Source organism: Miniopterus natalensis, chromosome 15, assembly GCF_054644295.1.
Source record: "Miniopterus natalensis isolate mMinNat1 chromosome 15, mMinNat1.hap1, whole genome shotgun sequence".
Classification (NCBI taxonomy): domain Eukaryota; kingdom Metazoa; phylum Chordata; class Mammalia; order Chiroptera; family Miniopteridae; genus Miniopterus; species Miniopterus natalensis.
Genome location: NC_142095.1, coordinates 7,557,977 through 7,575,542, shown reverse-complemented (window position 1 = coordinate 7,575,542; position 17,566 = coordinate 7,557,977). Strand labels below are relative to the sequence as shown.

At 49.6% G+C, this 17,566-nt stretch overlaps 1 protein-coding gene across 1 annotated transcript in view; it reads left to right on the top strand.

Moving 5' to 3' along the window:
• Positions 1-17,566, top strand: part of MYRIP (myosin VIIA and Rab interacting protein) — a 120,609-nt gene that overhangs the window by 101,286 nt on the left and 1,757 nt on the right. Inside the window, exons 11-15 of the mRNA XM_087824591.1 lie at positions 2,846-3,085; positions 6,022-6,216; positions 11,914-12,075; positions 15,532-15,636; positions 15,748-15,808. Of these exons, the coding sequence (XP_087680717.1) occupies positions 2,846-3,085; positions 6,022-6,216; positions 11,914-12,075; positions 15,532-15,636; positions 15,748-15,808 (763 nt within the window). The remainder of the gene's footprint in view (positions 1-2,845; positions 3,086-6,021; positions 6,217-11,913; positions 12,076-15,531; positions 15,637-15,747; positions 15,809-17,566) is intronic.

Below are 17,566 nucleotides of genomic sequence, written 5' to 3'. Positions count from 1 at the left end.
ATCTAGCTCAAGTGCAGACCGCTTTCCAGAGACTCTGAGTAACTTCCCTCAGGGATATTCTTGAGGGCCGTCTGCACCCTTGCAGGTGTAAAATGCCATATATGCACCGTAAGTAGGTGCATGAAGCTTTCTACTTATTCTGAAGTGGCTTGAGAGTTATCTTCGGGTGTTAGTCTTTGCAAGACATCAATAAAGAGAAAGCAAGGACCAGGAGAAAGATGCTGGGACCAGCGTTGTGTCCACCCCCGGCAGTGTCCTCTCCTCTCCACTAGGTGGCGATGGCGTTGCACTTCCAGGGACTTCAAAACCCTTCTATTTAGTTTACTAGAGCAGTTCTCAAAAGAAAAAATATGTTTATCTCTTTAACTGCATACTTTTAAATTTATAAATTTCAAAACACAAATATAGTCCCCTTTGACCACAACCCTAAATCCCGGTTATCTCCTCCCAAATGACTACAGTTGTATTCGTGCACTTATACACATATAGTGCATTTAGAAATATAGTTCTGGAAATGTATGAGTTTTAGCAAAACCAGCATCTTTCCCTCAATATTCTTCTGCCCCTTTCTCTTAACACTAAGTTATAGAGATGTCAGCACGCACAGAACTACACATAGTACCTGCAAAAGATTGCATTGCGTAGTCCCCAGGAGTGTGGGAATGGGAGTCGGCCATCCAGGGTGCAAGCAATGAGGGTGCATTGCCTGTAGAGACTTTTAAACAAAAATAAATCCAACAAAAGTAAGTCTCTTTATTATCACTCTGCACCATGCAGGGGAAATGCTGAGCAATGCTAGTGATGGAGGACTGTCCCCCGCTGGGGCAGGCTGCTCCCAGTGTCCACCCAGCCCCTGGGCTCTCCACTGCCTGTTGGAGGGCAGGGTCGACAATCAGTGGCTCCCATTATGATGGATATTTAAGACTTTTCGGTGGTTGATGTTAGAAACAACACTGCAGAGAATGTCGCTGTGCAAGTCTCTTTATACAAGTACAGGATATAGAATTGTTGCTTTGAGATGCATATGGATCTTTAATTTTAATGAGTACTTGCCAAATTAAGCTCCCCAAACCTCATAGCAATTTACACAGCCAAAGCACTCCAAAATATAGAAGTGTGTTTTCTCCTATTGCCCACAAAACAGTGCTGTCAGTCTGTTAAACTGTCACCAACTTAAGTGAGGGAGAAAATACATTTCTTTTTAGTTAACATTTTCATAGTTACTACTGAAGTTGAGCATTTTTTTTTCTATATTTAAAGCTATTTGCATTTTTTCTTCTGTGAAAGACACATTTATCTCCCTCTATTATTTTATTGGACCATTTGCCTTTTTCTTATTGATTTTCCTGAATGAGTTTTATTTTGTAATTGTACTGTAGATTTTATGGGGCTTTTTGTGGTGACACATTAAAAATAGTCTCCCCTTGTTTATCACTTTTGCCTTAACTTCATTTAAGCCTATTTTACAAGCAAACATGTTTGTTACTAATAATTTATCAATTATTTTCCTAATTTTTTAAAATTTTTACCTGGTCTAAGAAAACTTTTTTTAAAGGCATTTTACTGATTTAATTATTTACTTATTTGTAATCCTCACCTGGGGATATGTTTTTATTGATTTGAGAGAGAGAGAGAAACATCAATCGTTTGCCTCCTGTATGCACCCCAACTAGTGATCGAACCCAAAATCTAGGTACAGCATGTGCCCTGACCAGGAACCGAACCCACAACCTTTTAGTGTTTGGGACGACACTCAACCAACTGAGCCACCCAGGCAGGGCTGTCACACGTCTTTTCAGCAGAGCAGGACGTCCAGAGTCTGGCTGCGCAATGTGTGTGATGAAGCCCTTCCTGCTGAGTGACTGATTCAATGAAAGTACCATAGGTTTTGTCCTTGTGAATTGTTTACTCACGGACTCTTGAGCTTAAGATAACTCACCCAGGACGCTATGGCCTGGAGACTCTGTCTGAGATTTTACGTATTCGATCCGCTTTGCCATCTCCGTCAGAGTCTGGGGAGCGGTGCTCCTCTTTGAATTCCTCTGATGAGTCACCTAATAATTGCGAAGTGCTGGTCTCTGTCAGTTTGTTCTCTGTGCCATTATGAAATTTTGAATTGTCAACTGTACGCAATGGGCTAAAAACAGACTCAAAATGGCGATGACTTATCTCGCTGTTGAATCTTTCTTCGGGGCAAGTCTGTTTTTCTGCATTATCATCTCAGTCCCTTAGCATAATTGGGCACAACTGATGAGTAATAAAGAAAAACATTCCCCAGGGTGACCCGGCAGCAAAATATTTCACAAGCTAGGACAGCTGAGATCACAAAGATCCCGCCATCGAAGGGCCCAATGAACCCATCCGGTAAACGCAAAACAGGATGGGGTTTATTTTATTGAAAATATAAGGAAGTTTTCTCTTCATTCTTTGGAAACACTTCACAAAATAATAAAAGCCATGAGATACCTCGCCTTGTAAACAGATTAAACAACTCGACGAGGAAACTCCAGAACCAAAGTTGGATTTAACAGACCCTGATGGTACGCTGGGGGTTAGCTTAACGCTCCACACGCTGAGACCGAGAGCGAGTGAGAGTCAGTAAGCGTTTTGTGAATGAAACGCTGGCGGATCCAGCGCGGTTCCGAGTGTAGACGCTCCCCTGCCCGCGCCCTCTAGCAAGGCGCTGAGATGCGCGTGTCTGAGAAAATCCAAGTAAAGAGTCAACGGCCACCTGCGGGGAAAGCAGGCCCGCAGAGGGCTGCCCCCCCCCCCCCCAGGTTCCTGGGGATGGGCCACGGGACTGTAGCAGAGGCGTCCTCAGCTCACGATTTGGGCTTTCATTCAGGTGTCGGGTGACACATCGGAGACCGACCTGGACAGTGAGGCCGGGTCCCCTCGGGCCCGCGCAGGCGCCACCGAGGAGAAGGCGAGGAGCCGGTGGTTCGAGTTTGCCGCAGGGATGCGCGAGAAGGAGGCTTCCTCGGGGGACGACCCGGAGTCCGAGCCCAAGACAGAGTCCGAGAACCAGAAGGAAAGCCTGTCCTCTGAAGACAACAGCCAGGGCGTCCAGGAGGAGCTGAAGAAGGTGAGGGCCGCGGGGCCACCTGCGACAGCCCGGCCTCTGCGGCGGGGCCCGGGAACAGCTCTGCGTTCGCAGAGATGTGCGGGGTTTATTACACATGCTCATTTGTTAGGTGTGTGCTCCAGTTTCTTTCCACAACTCGGAGCCACCCTCTCTCATCAAATCCCTCTTCGGGGACACGCATCTGTTGGTGGGGGACATATTTTGACGGGGTGTAGAGGCATTGCCGGGGCGCCTTATGTCTCATGAGAACCGAAACATATTTGCATCGAGTTTTTCTAGCAGATTTCTCTCAGCCATTTAGGACATAGGGAGTTCTTTTCTTACCTTTAAAAAGGAAAGAAATACGTGAAATCGGGGCATTTGGACACATGTCCCTGCTTGCTCTGGAAGTTTGCTAGAAACCTTACCTGGAGCTGAGACAGCATCTGTGACCTGGGGCAGCAAAGTGATGGGCAGACGGGCGTCTGGGTCACACTTAGAGCAGAATTCCCCGGAGGCCACATTCCGTTGCTCTGATCCCCGCTCGGTCCCCAGTGGGCTCAGCCAGGCTCAGAGCAGGAGCCTGTGGCTCGGTGGGTCTCAGCTACGTGGTGTGGCTTGGGCACTGGTGTGGCTCGATCGCTGCCATTTTCACTGCAGTGTCTGTGGGGCCCTTGGCCGCAGATGTCTTTGGCCAACCTTCCTGGTCTGCAGCAGCCCCTTGTTCGTCCTCTGGGTTTCTCCACACTTTCCCCTCTCCCTTATGAGGTACCGTGACACTGTCCCATCTGATCCCTGTTGTAATTAATATCTGGAGTGACGGCAGCTCCTGGAACGGAAAGCTCTCCCCGGCTCCGAGCTGGTTTGTGCCATTCAGCTCGCGTCTCCGGGGCTGTGAGCGGCCGAGCAGAAAGGATCCTTAGCTTTTCATTTCTCCTCCACGCAGGGCTCCCTGCCAGCACCCTGCACCTCCACCAGCGTTTTATCTGAACAAAACCCTGTCCGGTGCTGCACGCAGCTCCATGTACCACGTCGACAGTGCGTTCTGCCTTTAACTCTGGGCAGGGGACAGGGCATTTACATAACAAGGCCGTGTCGGCCAGGCCCTGTAAGATCTGCTCACCTCTCTTACTGGGCCGGTGAGTCCACGAAGGAACAGGGAGGCTGGGTGCCCTGCTCCTGTCACTCAGCTGACAAAACCCCAGCGACCTTTCCTCCCAGCCCCACCCCCACATCCGAGCAAACAGCCCACTCCCGGGCAGCAGACCAGAAGCACGCGAGTCCCCCCAAGTACTTGTGGGCTCCAGATTGTGTTTCCCATTAGAGAGCAAAACCGGGACACCCACCACACAGATGGATCTTGTCCAGTTTCCATGGAGTTATTTTTCAGTCACTTCCCCTTTCACCAGACACAGGCCTTCCGGCGAAGCTGTGGTGCTCCGTACAGACCAACCACATGGGACTCCTCACTCAACTCAGTGGCAAATGCAGATGCCTTTATGGGCCAGGAAAGTATGTCATGTCATCAAGCGGCTAGGGCGGGGCTCAAGGCGTGCCAGGAGGGCAGGGCCTCTATCCAATGTCCACTGCTTATCCCAGCATCTAGGACAGAGCCTGTGCACCGAGGGGGGGCCCCCAATCAAATATGTAGAGTGAATGGTGGGGACTGCAGACAAGCTGGAAGCACAGATCTCACAGATGGCTCCCTCATCCAAAAGGCATGCCTCTGGGCCATGTCTGGCTGTCAACTCCTAGGCTTGAATAAACAAGGTTATTTACGGATGGGTTGGAACAATGACGCCCAAGCGACATTGATGTCCAGCTTATTGCTTTGATATTATACGTTCAGCTGGGCTCAGGATGCAGATCACTCTTTTGGTTCAAGCGCCGTTTAGGTCCTTTCTGTTCATAACCTTGGCTTGTTAATGACCCTGGACACGTGGGAGATGGGCATAAACGTTCACACTTCCCCTTCCATCATGCTGTGGTCTCACTTTTTTCCCCTGAACCTCTTAGTCATATGTCTTGCTTTTCAAAAGATATACAAGGGCAAGGGAGGCTGGGAAATGGCGTATTTTTCTGTTCGGCCTCTATGGTGGAAGAAGGCAAGGGAAAGCGGGCCAGAGGATAGGTGAGGTGTGTGGGGGTTACCTCACGGTGGCTGCCAAGACCCTGCAGAGAAGCTCTTCTCCAATACTCTCATTGTACAGATGACCAAACCGAGTTCCAGAAATGGGATGTAACTCGGGCAAGGTCCTAAAACCAGATGAAGTTAGGGCCGGATCTACAGCCTAGGTCTCCTAACTCCCAGTCCAGAAAGCTGCCCACTGGGCCACCCCATGTTTGTAATTTGGCTGAGTCTGTGACGGAAGCTCTGTTAAGGAATTAGAATATCATCCATAAAATGAGGGGATGGACGTCCGGCCAGGCGTGGCTCAGCGGTTGAGCGTCGACCTAGGATCCAGGCGATCGGGGTTCGATTCCCGATCAGGGCATGTGCCCGGGTTGCGGGCTGCAGCCAATCAGTGGCTCTCTCATCATTGATGTTTCTATCTCTCTCTCCCTCCCCTTCCCTCTCTCTGAAATCAATAAAGATATATTTAAAAAAAAAAAAATTTAAAAATAAATGAAAAAATGAAAAATGAGGGGATGGATATAAAACTCTCAGCAGTGGGCAGAGGACATGGTAGCTTCCACTTGAGGTTTCCTTCCTCCCTCCCTAAGAATCTGAGATAATCCAGTGTGATAATCCAGAAGCGAGGCCAAGTCAAACCAGGCCTCCTCCGAGTTCCCCCCTGCTGTGTAGATTGTTCAGCTTCCCGGCCCTTTGGCACATGGGTGTCTGTGTGTGTTGTAATGGAAGCAATGTCACGAGTGCCACGCTAATGCAGAATTCCCATGTGATCGTTAATGTGCTGTTCTTGTCTTCTGTCTCCTTCTGTTATTGGACCAAACAGAAGTATTCTGCTGTTTCTCTCTGCAACATCTCCACAGAAGTCCTGAAAGTCATCAATGCCACAGAGGAGTTGATCGCAGAGTCGACAGGGCCCGGGGAGTTCCCGCCTGTCCCTCCTGACAGAGAGAAGGGGACATTTCCTCTTGGGACAGACCAAGTGAGACTGGATGAGCAGCTGACCTCCCTGGAAGAAAACGTAAGATGGTGTGGATGTGCCTTGTCTAGGGCAAGCCGATAAAGTTATAGGTCATGACAAAGAGGGCAGGGACACACACACACACAGCAGCAGCAGAGCAAATGCATTCTCAGCAAGGGTCTGGGGCTGGAGTCCCAAGAAGTGGCTCCTGAGAGCAGGATTTCCGTGCAAGCGATTCACCAGGGAAGTGCTCCCAGGGTCGGCTCGTAACGGGGTGGGGAAAAGAAAAGGAGAGGGAAGAAGCCACACAAAGGCGTGATCTTGGACAAACATAGCTCCCACCTGCTCCTGCAGGGAACGCTGGGGCATAAGTTACATCTCAAAGTTGTCTGGCCTGACGCAAAGGAGCTGGCCCTTCCTCCAGCCAGCAGGCTGTCTGTCTGTCTGCTTGCAGGCAAGGTGTCTACAGCAGCCCAGAGGCGCCTTCTGTGTAGAGCTGAGCTGTTGGAAACAAAAGCACACTGAAGCTTTTGTTTCTCACCTGGGGGTGAGGGGCCTGGGCGGGACTGTGCAGAGGCTCTAAAAGGATGTGTGAGGGCCCGGGTAGGGCATGGCCAGCACCACCGCAGGGGATGAGCGTGGTTCCCACAGAATTTAGGTCACTGCAGCTGGTCCAGCCTGCTTCGCAGCTAAGTCTGCTGGTGATAGAGTTTTCTGTCCTTCCGACCTGTGAGGACAGAAAGAATGTGATAGATTCTTACCTGTAAATAACCACAATCATTGCTGAGTATTTCAATAAAAATCCAATGAGAATTTTCCAGCAATGCAGACTAGGGGTGACCAGAGATTTGGACATGAGCTACTCAGGCCGGAGTCACCCTCACCAGCGGGCATAGTCCTGCCCACAAAACGGGTATCAGATCAAGTCAGCTGATTCCATCTTTGCAGACCCAGCGGAATGAACCCAGGTTTGGGGGCACTCTAATGAATGCTGCTCTTAGAGGAAATTTTTGGCTAACCATTGAAACAACAAATCAAAAATAACTCAAAGTTTTACTAAAAAAGCAAATGTTTGTTTCACTTTAAAAACTGAAGACCTCCCTTTGGATTCCCGTAAAACCGAAGCATGTGTCTGTCGGAGCACTTGCCTCACTCTGCTGTCCTTCTGGTCACCCATCCGTCTGCCCTTCGATTGGCACCACTGACATTTGGGGTTGGACGATTCTTTGTTGGAAGGGGCTGTCCTGCACGTCGTAGGATATTTAGCAGCATCCTGGTCTCTCTCCATGAGATGCCAGGAGCAGCACCCTCTTAGCTGTGACAGGAAAAGTCTCCAGACATTGTCAAATGTTGGACGGCTGATGTGGGGAGGTAGGGGGCACAGTCACCCCCAGGTTGGGAGCCAGATACATAAATTCCTACGGCACGGGGCCTGCTGTCTGTATCTGTAGCCCTAGCCCTTGGCCACAGCCCGACACACAGGAGGGACCTGAAGAATGCTTATCTGACGTATGATCACAGCAGATGGATGGAGTCCTTTGGTAAAGAAACGATTTACGTCTAATGTGCAGGGTCTCTGTTCCTTCGCTGGGTCTATAATTTAGTTCTTTCAGTGCCGACCGTCCTAAAATGAACCCCAACCCTAGACGCACTGAATTGAAAAGTTTAAAATAAAGATGCGGTCCACCAGGAAAGGGATTTTTTTTTTTTTTACAAAGTATAGTATCAAAAAAACACACAAACTTACAAAGCGCAAAATATCGGGATATAGAGGATAACGGTTGGTCCCCGAGGCGCACTTAAAGGCGGCGGCCTTCCTCGAGGGAGCACGGCCCGGTGAAGGGTGTCCCTGTGGAGTCTCGTTTCATAAGAGCTTTTCGGGCGTTACCTTTCTTCCCTTGGGTTTCTTGACACTTTCAGTGTGAAACACGTCCACTCACCCCGACTCAGGATGTCACCCATCCCAGCAGGGACACATGCGGAAAGGCCAGGGTTTGTCATTTACTGCTCCCCTGTCCCCCTCTAAGCTGCCTCTCCCGCCCCCAAAGAGTTAACTGCCTCCTTCCCTCCCCCATCCGGCTCTAAGTTTCACCTCAGAAGCGACTCCATCCGTCTCTGATCCTTTGCATCTGATGGGGTTTGAGTCAGAGGAGGGGTGGCTCTTCTTTATCTCTTCAGTTCCCCAGATCACAGGGCCAGGGCCGGCTGCTGCTGCGCCGGCTCCAGATGGGCTTCACTGGGGCGCGGGAGAGGGGCAGGGCTGGCTCTCCAGCCGGGCCCTGGCGCGGCCGATTTCATTAAACGCAGCCTTTTGTGTCTCTTCTAAAGAGCGCCCCTCGCGCCTCCGCCGCTTTCCCCTTTGTGTCGGGGACCGGGGGACAGTCGGAAATAGAAACGGCGACCCATTCTCGCCTTCTGAACGTCGGCTACCGCGGAGCAGGACTCCGAGATGAAAGAGATCGTCGGCTTGAGGATGTCGCGCCTTTCAAAATACTTCTGAGGGCGTCCGAGCTGCTTCAGATAAAAATGTCACATTCAGATGTCCCGTCTCCTGTTTTCATCAACTGCCTCGTTAATCCATTTAATTAGAGGAAGGCATGGGGATTTCCGAATCGCCTTGGTCTCTCGGCGTTGACCCCTCTCGCCTGCTGCTGGAGCCAGCCCTGGGAAATCAGCTTTTTCTCCCCAAAAGGCAGGAGGAAGCTCGGGCCAGCCCCGGGCTCGCTGCGCACACAAAGGGGCCTCGGCTTCGCGGGCGGGGTGCCTGGGCCTCGGTCCTCCTGTCGGGGCCTGGCTGGGAGAGGGGGGTTCCGGGGAAGGGCGAGTAGCTGAGGCGTGGGCAAGGTTAAGGGGTGCTGTAGCACCCGAGAGCAGCAGGAGGAGGTGCTTCCTGAAACACCTGTTCTCATCCCTTGAGCCATTTGGGGAAAGACTCGTTGAACCAGGAGCCGGTCAGTGGGGCCACTAGAGCGTGGAGAAGACAGACAGCCCGGACCTGGCAGCCATAGCTCTCCCCCAAAATGGGCCTTTACTAAGCAAGCAACCCCAGGTTCATGTTTTTCAGTGGGTTATTTTTTTAAGGTTAGAATGACATTGTCATTCTACAGCATGTCAAGTTTTGTTTCCTCGGCCCGTCAGCAGAGCCAGCGTCACGTCGACCTATAACCACAGTAACTCTAGTCCCTTGGCGTCAAAGTTGGAAATGTAAAAGTTGTAACATCCCAGCCAAGATGAAGAACCACAGCGTCACAGGGCAGAGTGGACGAAGGCATGGGGTCCGGCATGGGGGCCCGAGCTCAAAACCAGGCTCCACCACTTCATAGCTGTGAAACCTGGAGAAGTCCCTGAACCCCTAGGACACACGGTCTCATCTCTAGTACCATGACCAGACTAGTACCTCCCTCAAGGGTTGCCCTGAGCATTAAATAAGTCACCTAAAGCCCTTGGTTCAGTGCCTGGCTCAATAAATACGTGTCATTGTCACCATCATCATCACCATCCTTGTCACCCTCCAGTCCTTCAGGCGCCACCTCCTCGGCTGTGAGTGTCGGTACAGCCGGCTTCTGTGCCAAACTTCAGGACCTCTCCTGGTGCCAGGAGAGCAGGGACGCAGAGTAAGAGATGAACCTTGTGGCCCGGCTGAGAGCTTGGGGCGCTTTCATATTGCTTTGTTGTGGCAGAGAAGACAGCGAGCATGTGGATGACCATGTGGACAACACAACCAAGTTCTGTTCCATTGACCTGGCTGCGGGCGTGCTGACGCTGAGTCCTGCGTGTTTCTGGAATAATGAAGGTTCTGAGACCAAAGTCACGTCCGCCTGTGTTTCACCATTGCCACACTCAGATTATACATTTTATTTAAACAATGATTTCCCATTCTGTTCGTTGTGCAAAACTGTCCGTTTATATTTTAAATTACCTTATCTAAGTAAACTTGCCTTTTTCCGGCGCCGCTAAAGTGTCACATCCAAACTCGCACACTCAGAGCTGCCCTGCCATCGCTCTCTTCTTCCCTGGGAAGTTCTTCAGCTTTGAAACTGTGAAGGGACAGATGTTTAATTTCTCCGCTCGGCTTCGAACTACGCGCTTCCTTCATAGGACACAGTTGTGTGTCTTGTTGTGAAGACAAAGACCAATGGCTCTATTAAACTGCGAGGACCACTTAGAAACAAGGTCTCTAATACTTCACGTGATAAAGAGACAGAACAAAGGGCAAACTCAACTCTGGCCCTTGCCAGCGGGCATTGGATGCACGGCCCTTCCCTGACACCCGGCCCGCCCTGCGGAGCCCCCAGCCGGCCCACTGTGCTGCTCCCGGGCAGCCGGGCTCGCGCTTCAGACCTACACCCGCCTGTGCTCCACGTGGAGATGTCTTGTAAAGCTGCCAGTTTCAATGCAGATGCGTGAGTCATGCCAAAGAATTGGCAGAGGGGGGGCATCTCAGGGCCTCCCCCCATTCAGCCCCGCTTGTGGGCATAAGCGCCTGGCTTGCCCAACTCAGTTGTGCTTTTAACTCAAGTTACAGGAACTGTTCGAGGACTGGCCGTGCTTTCCATTCAGATCAACTCTAAACGGCTGTGATGACGTGTCCGGAGCTCTGTCTGTGTCAGTGAAGCCTCCCGAGCCTCTCTTCCAGGAATTCTCTCTTTAGGCACATCTGGTTCTGTGCTCTCGGTGGTTTCACCCCATTACCAGTCAGGCCGAAGAAGCGTCTGTCTCATTCAGCTCACCTGGCCTCCCCCGTCTGAATTATTCCAACAAGTTTACTTTCTGTTTGCCCATTTTTATGGAATCACCTTATAAACTCATACGTCAAAATATTTTTTCCAGCCAGGCTGGGCGTGGCTCAGCGGAGGAGCACCGACCTAGGATCCAGGAGATCCAGGTTTGATTCCCGGTCAGGGCATGTGCCCGGGTTGCGGGCTCGATCTCCAGTCGGGGGCGTTCAGGAAGCAGCCAATCAATGACTCTCTCATCATTGATGTTTCTGTCTCTCCCCTTCTTCCTTCCTCCCTCTGAAATCAATAAAGATATATTTTAAAAAGAATAATAATAATTCTTTAAAAAAAATTTTTTTTTTCCTTTAAATTTTTCCTCAAATTATTCCCTTTATCTGGTTTTTCTCTTTAATCTTCAGTAGCTCACCAAAAAAACAAACCTCTTAATTAACAGGTAAATGGATTCGACATGCTTTTCTTAACAGCATACTATTTTCTCAGAAATAAAGTCTTTTCCTACTATAATTTCAGGTTCATTTCATTCCCTTAGCCTGTTGCAAGAAAGCAGAAGGTAATTAATCAAAGATAAATCATTCAAAATGTGTGATTGTTTAAAATTAATTTCACCTGTTTTGTGTTGTCTGAATTTTCCTCAATTACAAAATGCCAACCAAAAATTTTATTTGAAAAGTCACACCAAGAGTTTTTCCTTTTTCCTTCTGTCTTGATAGTATGATTGTTATAGTCACTGGACAAATTCACAGTTTATGTGGCTGGTGTCATGTATTTTGTACTATTTTATCACATTTACAGATTGCTTTTTCTCGCGGGAAAGTGCAGGGAGGGAGTTTGACAGTGAGGGGGTGGCAAGAGCTCAGGCCGTTTCAGTGCGTAGTGTTTATATGGGGGCCGTCCCCTGTCCTTTCCCCCAATGCTGGGTCTAGTTCTCTCTCACCCCCTGAACTGCCGGGGTCCCCTGAAGAGGCCCCGCCAGTCCTGGGTCTGCAGGCCGGAGCTCAAGGCTGTGCCTCCTCTACAGGTGTACCTGGCGGCTGGCACCGTGTACGGACTCGAAGGGCAGCTGAATGAGCTGGAGGATGCTGCCCGCTGCATCCACAGTGGCACCGATGAGACCCAGCTGGCAGATCTGGAGGACCAGGTGGCCACAGCTGCAGCCCAGGTCCACCATGCTGAGCTCCAGGTAAGAGCTCTCCTCTCTGCCCAGATGGGAGACCACCAGGCAAAAGGAGAGGGGGCCCCAGCTTCCACAAGAACCACTTCGAAGCCTTTGCGTCTGTCAGGTCCTGCATGTCCAGCTCACCTGGCGTGGATATGAGCCTTCAGGGCGGATTCCACCAAATCCCCCTTTCTAAAAGTGCAGCTTTCCGGCCCAGCCAGCATGGTTCAGTGGTTGAGTGTCGACCTGCGGACCAGGAGCTCACAGTTTGATTCCCTGTCAGGGCACATGGGGGCTCCATCCCCAGCAGGGGGCGTGCAGGAGGCAGCACATCAGTGACTCCTCATTGCTGTTTCTAGCTCTCTTTCCTGCTCCCTTCCTCTCTCTGAAATCAATAATAACATATTAAAATAAAGTGCAGCCTTCCGTTCCCCAAACTACAGCCTTGATAACATATCAGACTTCTCTTTAAACCCTATGTCACTTTTCTCTTTGACAAATCTCTGACCTACAGGCAGGTCTCCTTGCTTATAGGTTCCCATCCCACCCCAAGACCACCCGTCCCTAACTGCTCTCATACTCTCGGCTATTTCTCTAATTAATGCCTGTCCTCCCCGCTACGGACTAAAAGCTCCGTGAGGACCGGACTGCAGCTCTCCGGCCTTAACACAGTAACTCTAGTGCCTCGCACAATACCTGACACAGGTTTGCCACTCAGTATAAACGGGAAATAAAAGTGGGATGGATAAATGAAAATTGGAAGTGTAGATTTCTCAGACCAATATTTTGCATGACACAGACTGCTGTTTCAGAACTGATCACTGTATTATCTGTAACTTTGGGACGATGTCTGTTGGCAGTTTTCATGGCTGTTCCCTTGGCCTCTGACTCTGGATGAGAACTGACCATGGACTAAGCCACTGATTATCAAACGGGGGTCCATGGACATCTACTCGGGGACCCATGAGAAATGCTGGTGTCTGCAGCATACGCTCAGAGCCCTGGCTCACTGATGTGTCTACAGACCCTTCTTCGTAAACCCCCAGTTTGGGGTCTATAGACACACCTCTGGCTAGAGCTGACAATATTGGGTGATCATTCTTTTTAAAATACATACTTTTATTTTAAAGGGTCAAATATCATTACACATGCTTAATAATGCAGCGGCCCCAATTAACTCTCCACTCTGCAGATGGGTTCAATGCAGTGTGCTAGGGATGGGCTCGTCACAGATGGCCCTGTTGACAATTTATTGTCAGCAAGATTGGCTGAGGAGCAGTTCTCCTCAAATAAAAATCACTTCCCATAAATGCCACAAATTTAATCATTTCAGAGTCAAAGTTACATAAAGATATAAAGGAAAATCAAAGCATTTATTTTCTGGGTGGTACATTTTGCAGCAAACACTTCTTGAATAGTTTAGTGGGAAAAAATATTATTTATGGGTGTTTGGGAAGGTTTTATTGTAATAATTAGTTATTCCTGCTTCCAAATTTTCCTAGGCTTAGATTATTGGAGCCACAGATTATTATTTTATGGCAGAAAATCCTGGAGTCCACAATGTCTATTTTTCAATATTTGTGCCTATTAATTTATTATTCATTTTTAAATTTTACAATGATGTTATTAATAGCCAATGTTATAGAGTAAGCCTTACTCGGTGCCAGGAGCTGTACTGAGGATGCTGCCCACTGCGTTAGATGTTGTGGGCATTCCTGGGGACAGTCTGTTTTAACTCTTAGTGTCGGGAAAAGTGATTCTTCCCAGACTTGATCTTTATCTCATGGACATGGACCCCTACACTCACCTCTTTGCTTTGGCTCCCAGGAAACTCAGAGCTGAATTGGTCATCCTCTTCTGATAAGCGTAAGGGTCACTGGGCATGCAGCCTTAGGAATAAAGTAGAATATAACTAGATGGATGGATGGATGGATGGATGGATGGATGGATGGATGGATGGATGGATGATGGATAGATGATGGATGGTTGGATGATGGATGGATGATGGGTGATGGATGGATGGATGGATGGATGGATGGATGGATGGATGGATGGTAGATGGATGGATGATGGATGGATGGATGGGTGGATGGATGGATGGATAGATGGATGGATGGTAGATGGATGGATGATGGATAGGTGATGGATGGTTAGATGATGGATGGATGGATGGATGGATGGATGGATGGATGGATGGATGGATGGTGGATGGATGATGGATGGTTAGATGATGGGTGGATGATGGATGATGGATGGATGGATGGATGGATGGATGGATGGATGGATGGTGGATGGATGGATGATGGATGGTTAGATGATGGATGGATGGATGATGGCTGGATGATGGATGATGGATGGATGCCTGGATGGCTGATGGATGGATGGATAGATGATAGACAAAACATATGCCAAAATCAGCCCTGAATAGTCTTCTTTCCTCCCTTTGTCCTTTGCCCAATGGACTAAAACCTGAAAAATTAACCCCTTCTTATTGCAGAACATGGTGGTCAGCAAGTCAGGAGGCCAGCAGTTTGCTCTCCCATTGGGCTGTCTCCTAGGGCCCTCTGAGTAAGGCCCTTTATCAAAATTGCTCCCAGAAAAGATTGTGGGCATCTAATCCACATCAGTTGCAAATGACTAATAAAAGTTTAGCCTACATCCTTTCTCAGAGGCTTGCGCAGTTTATTGGACTATAAACCAAAGGAATGCAGCTCTCAGTGTGAAATGTGAGGAGTCAGACAGGAAGGCTTCTGGGAGCCAGGAGCCAAGGCTTCTGGGGCCCCGTCTGGTGGCCGGCTGCTGGGCAGCGATTCTTGCATTCTTCCACCAGCTGCCACAGGCTTGGCCTTCACCTGCTGCCTCCCCTTTTTCTGACCAAGGCAGCCACTCCTCGGAGGTAGGGGAAGCATCTCCCACACTTGCTGACATTTTCAGCCCTTCTCTATGCACTTCTTATAGCACGTACCCCAGTAGGCTTTGTCCAAAGAAGGCCTCAGGAGATGACAGCAGATTTAGAGTTTGTCTTGAGAGGCACAAAACAGTTGAGGGATGGGGGAGGCAATGGAGGCCTCGAGGTGGAGCGCACACATTGGCTGCTGGGCCTACGTTCAGGTTACTTGTTTTGTGCCCAGCACCACTCAGTGTGTGCCATGTCAGCAGGACAATGCTGATCCCCACCTCCTCCCTCCATTCTGCCAGTCCTCTCCTGCCCCTTCCAGTGTCCCCCATGCCAGCCTTGGCAAGTCCTCTGAGAATGTGGCATTGTGGCAAGAGCAGAAACACTGGCATCGATTCCAACCCGGGCATGTACCTTGACCAGGAATCAAACTGGCAACCTCTCGGTGCATGAGATGTTGCCCAACGGAGCCACGCCAGCCAGGGCAAAGTAGATTTGTTCTTTATGGATTTCTAACACTTTTAACAAAGATTCTCCCCGCCTGTGCTTTCTCCCTACTGATTCCGTCTCTCTGCTACATTCAGATTTCGGACATCGAGAGCCGGATTTCAGCCCTGACCATTGCAGGACTGAACATAGCGCCCTGTGTGCGCCTCATGAGGAAACGAGATCAGAAGCAAAGGAACCAGGTGCGTTTGTCCCTCACTCCTGCTCTGGGAATTTTGCACAGCCTGGAAAATCTAGAAGATAAAATCTGGGGGCTTTGAGAAGGTGTATTGAGTGCTGTGTTCTCTTTGTAGGTACAAACTATAGACACATCGAGACAACAGAGGCGGAAGCTGCCCGCCCCACCAGTGAAAGGTACGCTGACGTTAAAACCGCACCGCTACTCCCGGTAACTCGGAATGCGAGTTTGAGGACCACACCCAATGGGGGTTCTCACCAGGAGTGGCCTCCTGGAGAGTCTGTCTCGACTTGGATCCCCCAAAAGGCAGACCCTGAGGGAAAGATGTGAGTGCAGGTAGTTTACTTGGGAGGTGATTCCCATCAGCACAGGTACGGGAGGAGAGAAATGAGCCAGCGAAGAAAGTTGGGCCCACACAAGGTACTAAATACTGCAGGGCGCGTCTGGGAGACAGTGTTGCCTGCGCCTCAGGGTTTCCTGCCCAAAGAGTAGGAAGATGAGGCATTTCAACCCCCCCCATCACTGGCCGAGGGGCACTCCCGAGGGCGTTAGCTCCCTGGCAGTCCCGACCTGCCCATGCGCGGGCGGCGGGCAGCGGGCGGCGGGCGGCGGAGCTTGCCGCGGGATGCCGCGAGGGGCGCAGGAACAGCCACTGTCAGGGAGATGTGGCGGGGCCCCAGAAGCATCTGACCTGGAAGGGGCGCCAGCGATGCCAGTTCTGTCACCCTTACCCTGGACGTGTTCAACAGTTTCTCGGGATTCAGGGCCACACAATGATGATGCCAAACTAGAAATTTGAATCTACAGATTAGCAGAGCAGGAGGTCAGAAGATACATGTTTAAATCTTGGTCCCACCATTCACTGTTCGACAGACAGCTGTTGAAGGTCTGCTTTATATCCCACAAAAACGTATACAATTAAAATTTATTATAGATCCATGATACTTTATGTGAAACCCTTAGGTCAACATGTTTCAGAATTTTTTAGACATTAGGGGAGAGGGGGTTGCAGGGCTGGGTGGAAAAAGGTGAAGGAATTAAGCAGTACAAATTGGAAGCTACGGAATAGTCACAGAGATGTAGAGTACAGCATAGGGAACATGGTCAGAAATATTGAGATAGATAAATATGGGGCCAGGTGGGTACTTGAAACATCGAGGGAACACTCTGTAAAGTACATGATTTTCTAACCACTATGCTGTACATCTGGAACTAATACAGAATAATATTGCGCGTAAAGTGTAATTGAAAAACAAAAAAGAAAGGTGATATGGTGTTTGTCCTGTGTATTTTATTTTATTTTTAAATTTTTTTTATTGTTCCAAATATTACAGATGTCCCCTTTTCTCCCCATTGATCCCCTCCACCCTGCACCCACCCCCTCCCCAGCCCCTCGCCACACCACTGTCTGTGTCCGTGGGTTATGCGTACATGCACGTAAGTTCTTTGGTTAATCCCTCCCCGCCCACCCCCACCTTCCCTCTGAGATCCGTCAGTCTGATCCCTGCTTCCATGTCGCTGAATCTATTTAGTTCATCAGTTCATTAAGTTCTTTAGATTCCACATGTAGGTGAGCTCATGTGGTGTTGGTCTCCCTCTGCCTGGCTTATTTCGCTTTAGCATATTACTCTCCAGGTCCCTCCGTGCTGTCCCCAAGGGTGTGTACTGTGTACTTGAGAACAGCCCCCATGGGTCTGGGCAGCACTGATAAACACAGCATCCTCCTTGCAGGACAGACGAGAAGGTTCACAGTCGGTGGGCGGGACAAGGGCTTTAAGTGGCCGCACGTCAGTTCAAGTCACATCTCGCCATCAGACGGTTTTGGCTCCAAAGTTATAAATATGTGCAATTCTTAGAGCCTTTTATATATCCGAATGGCAAATAAGAATTTATGAACTACTTCGGATTACCCACAAGCTGCCTTTTCCCAGGAA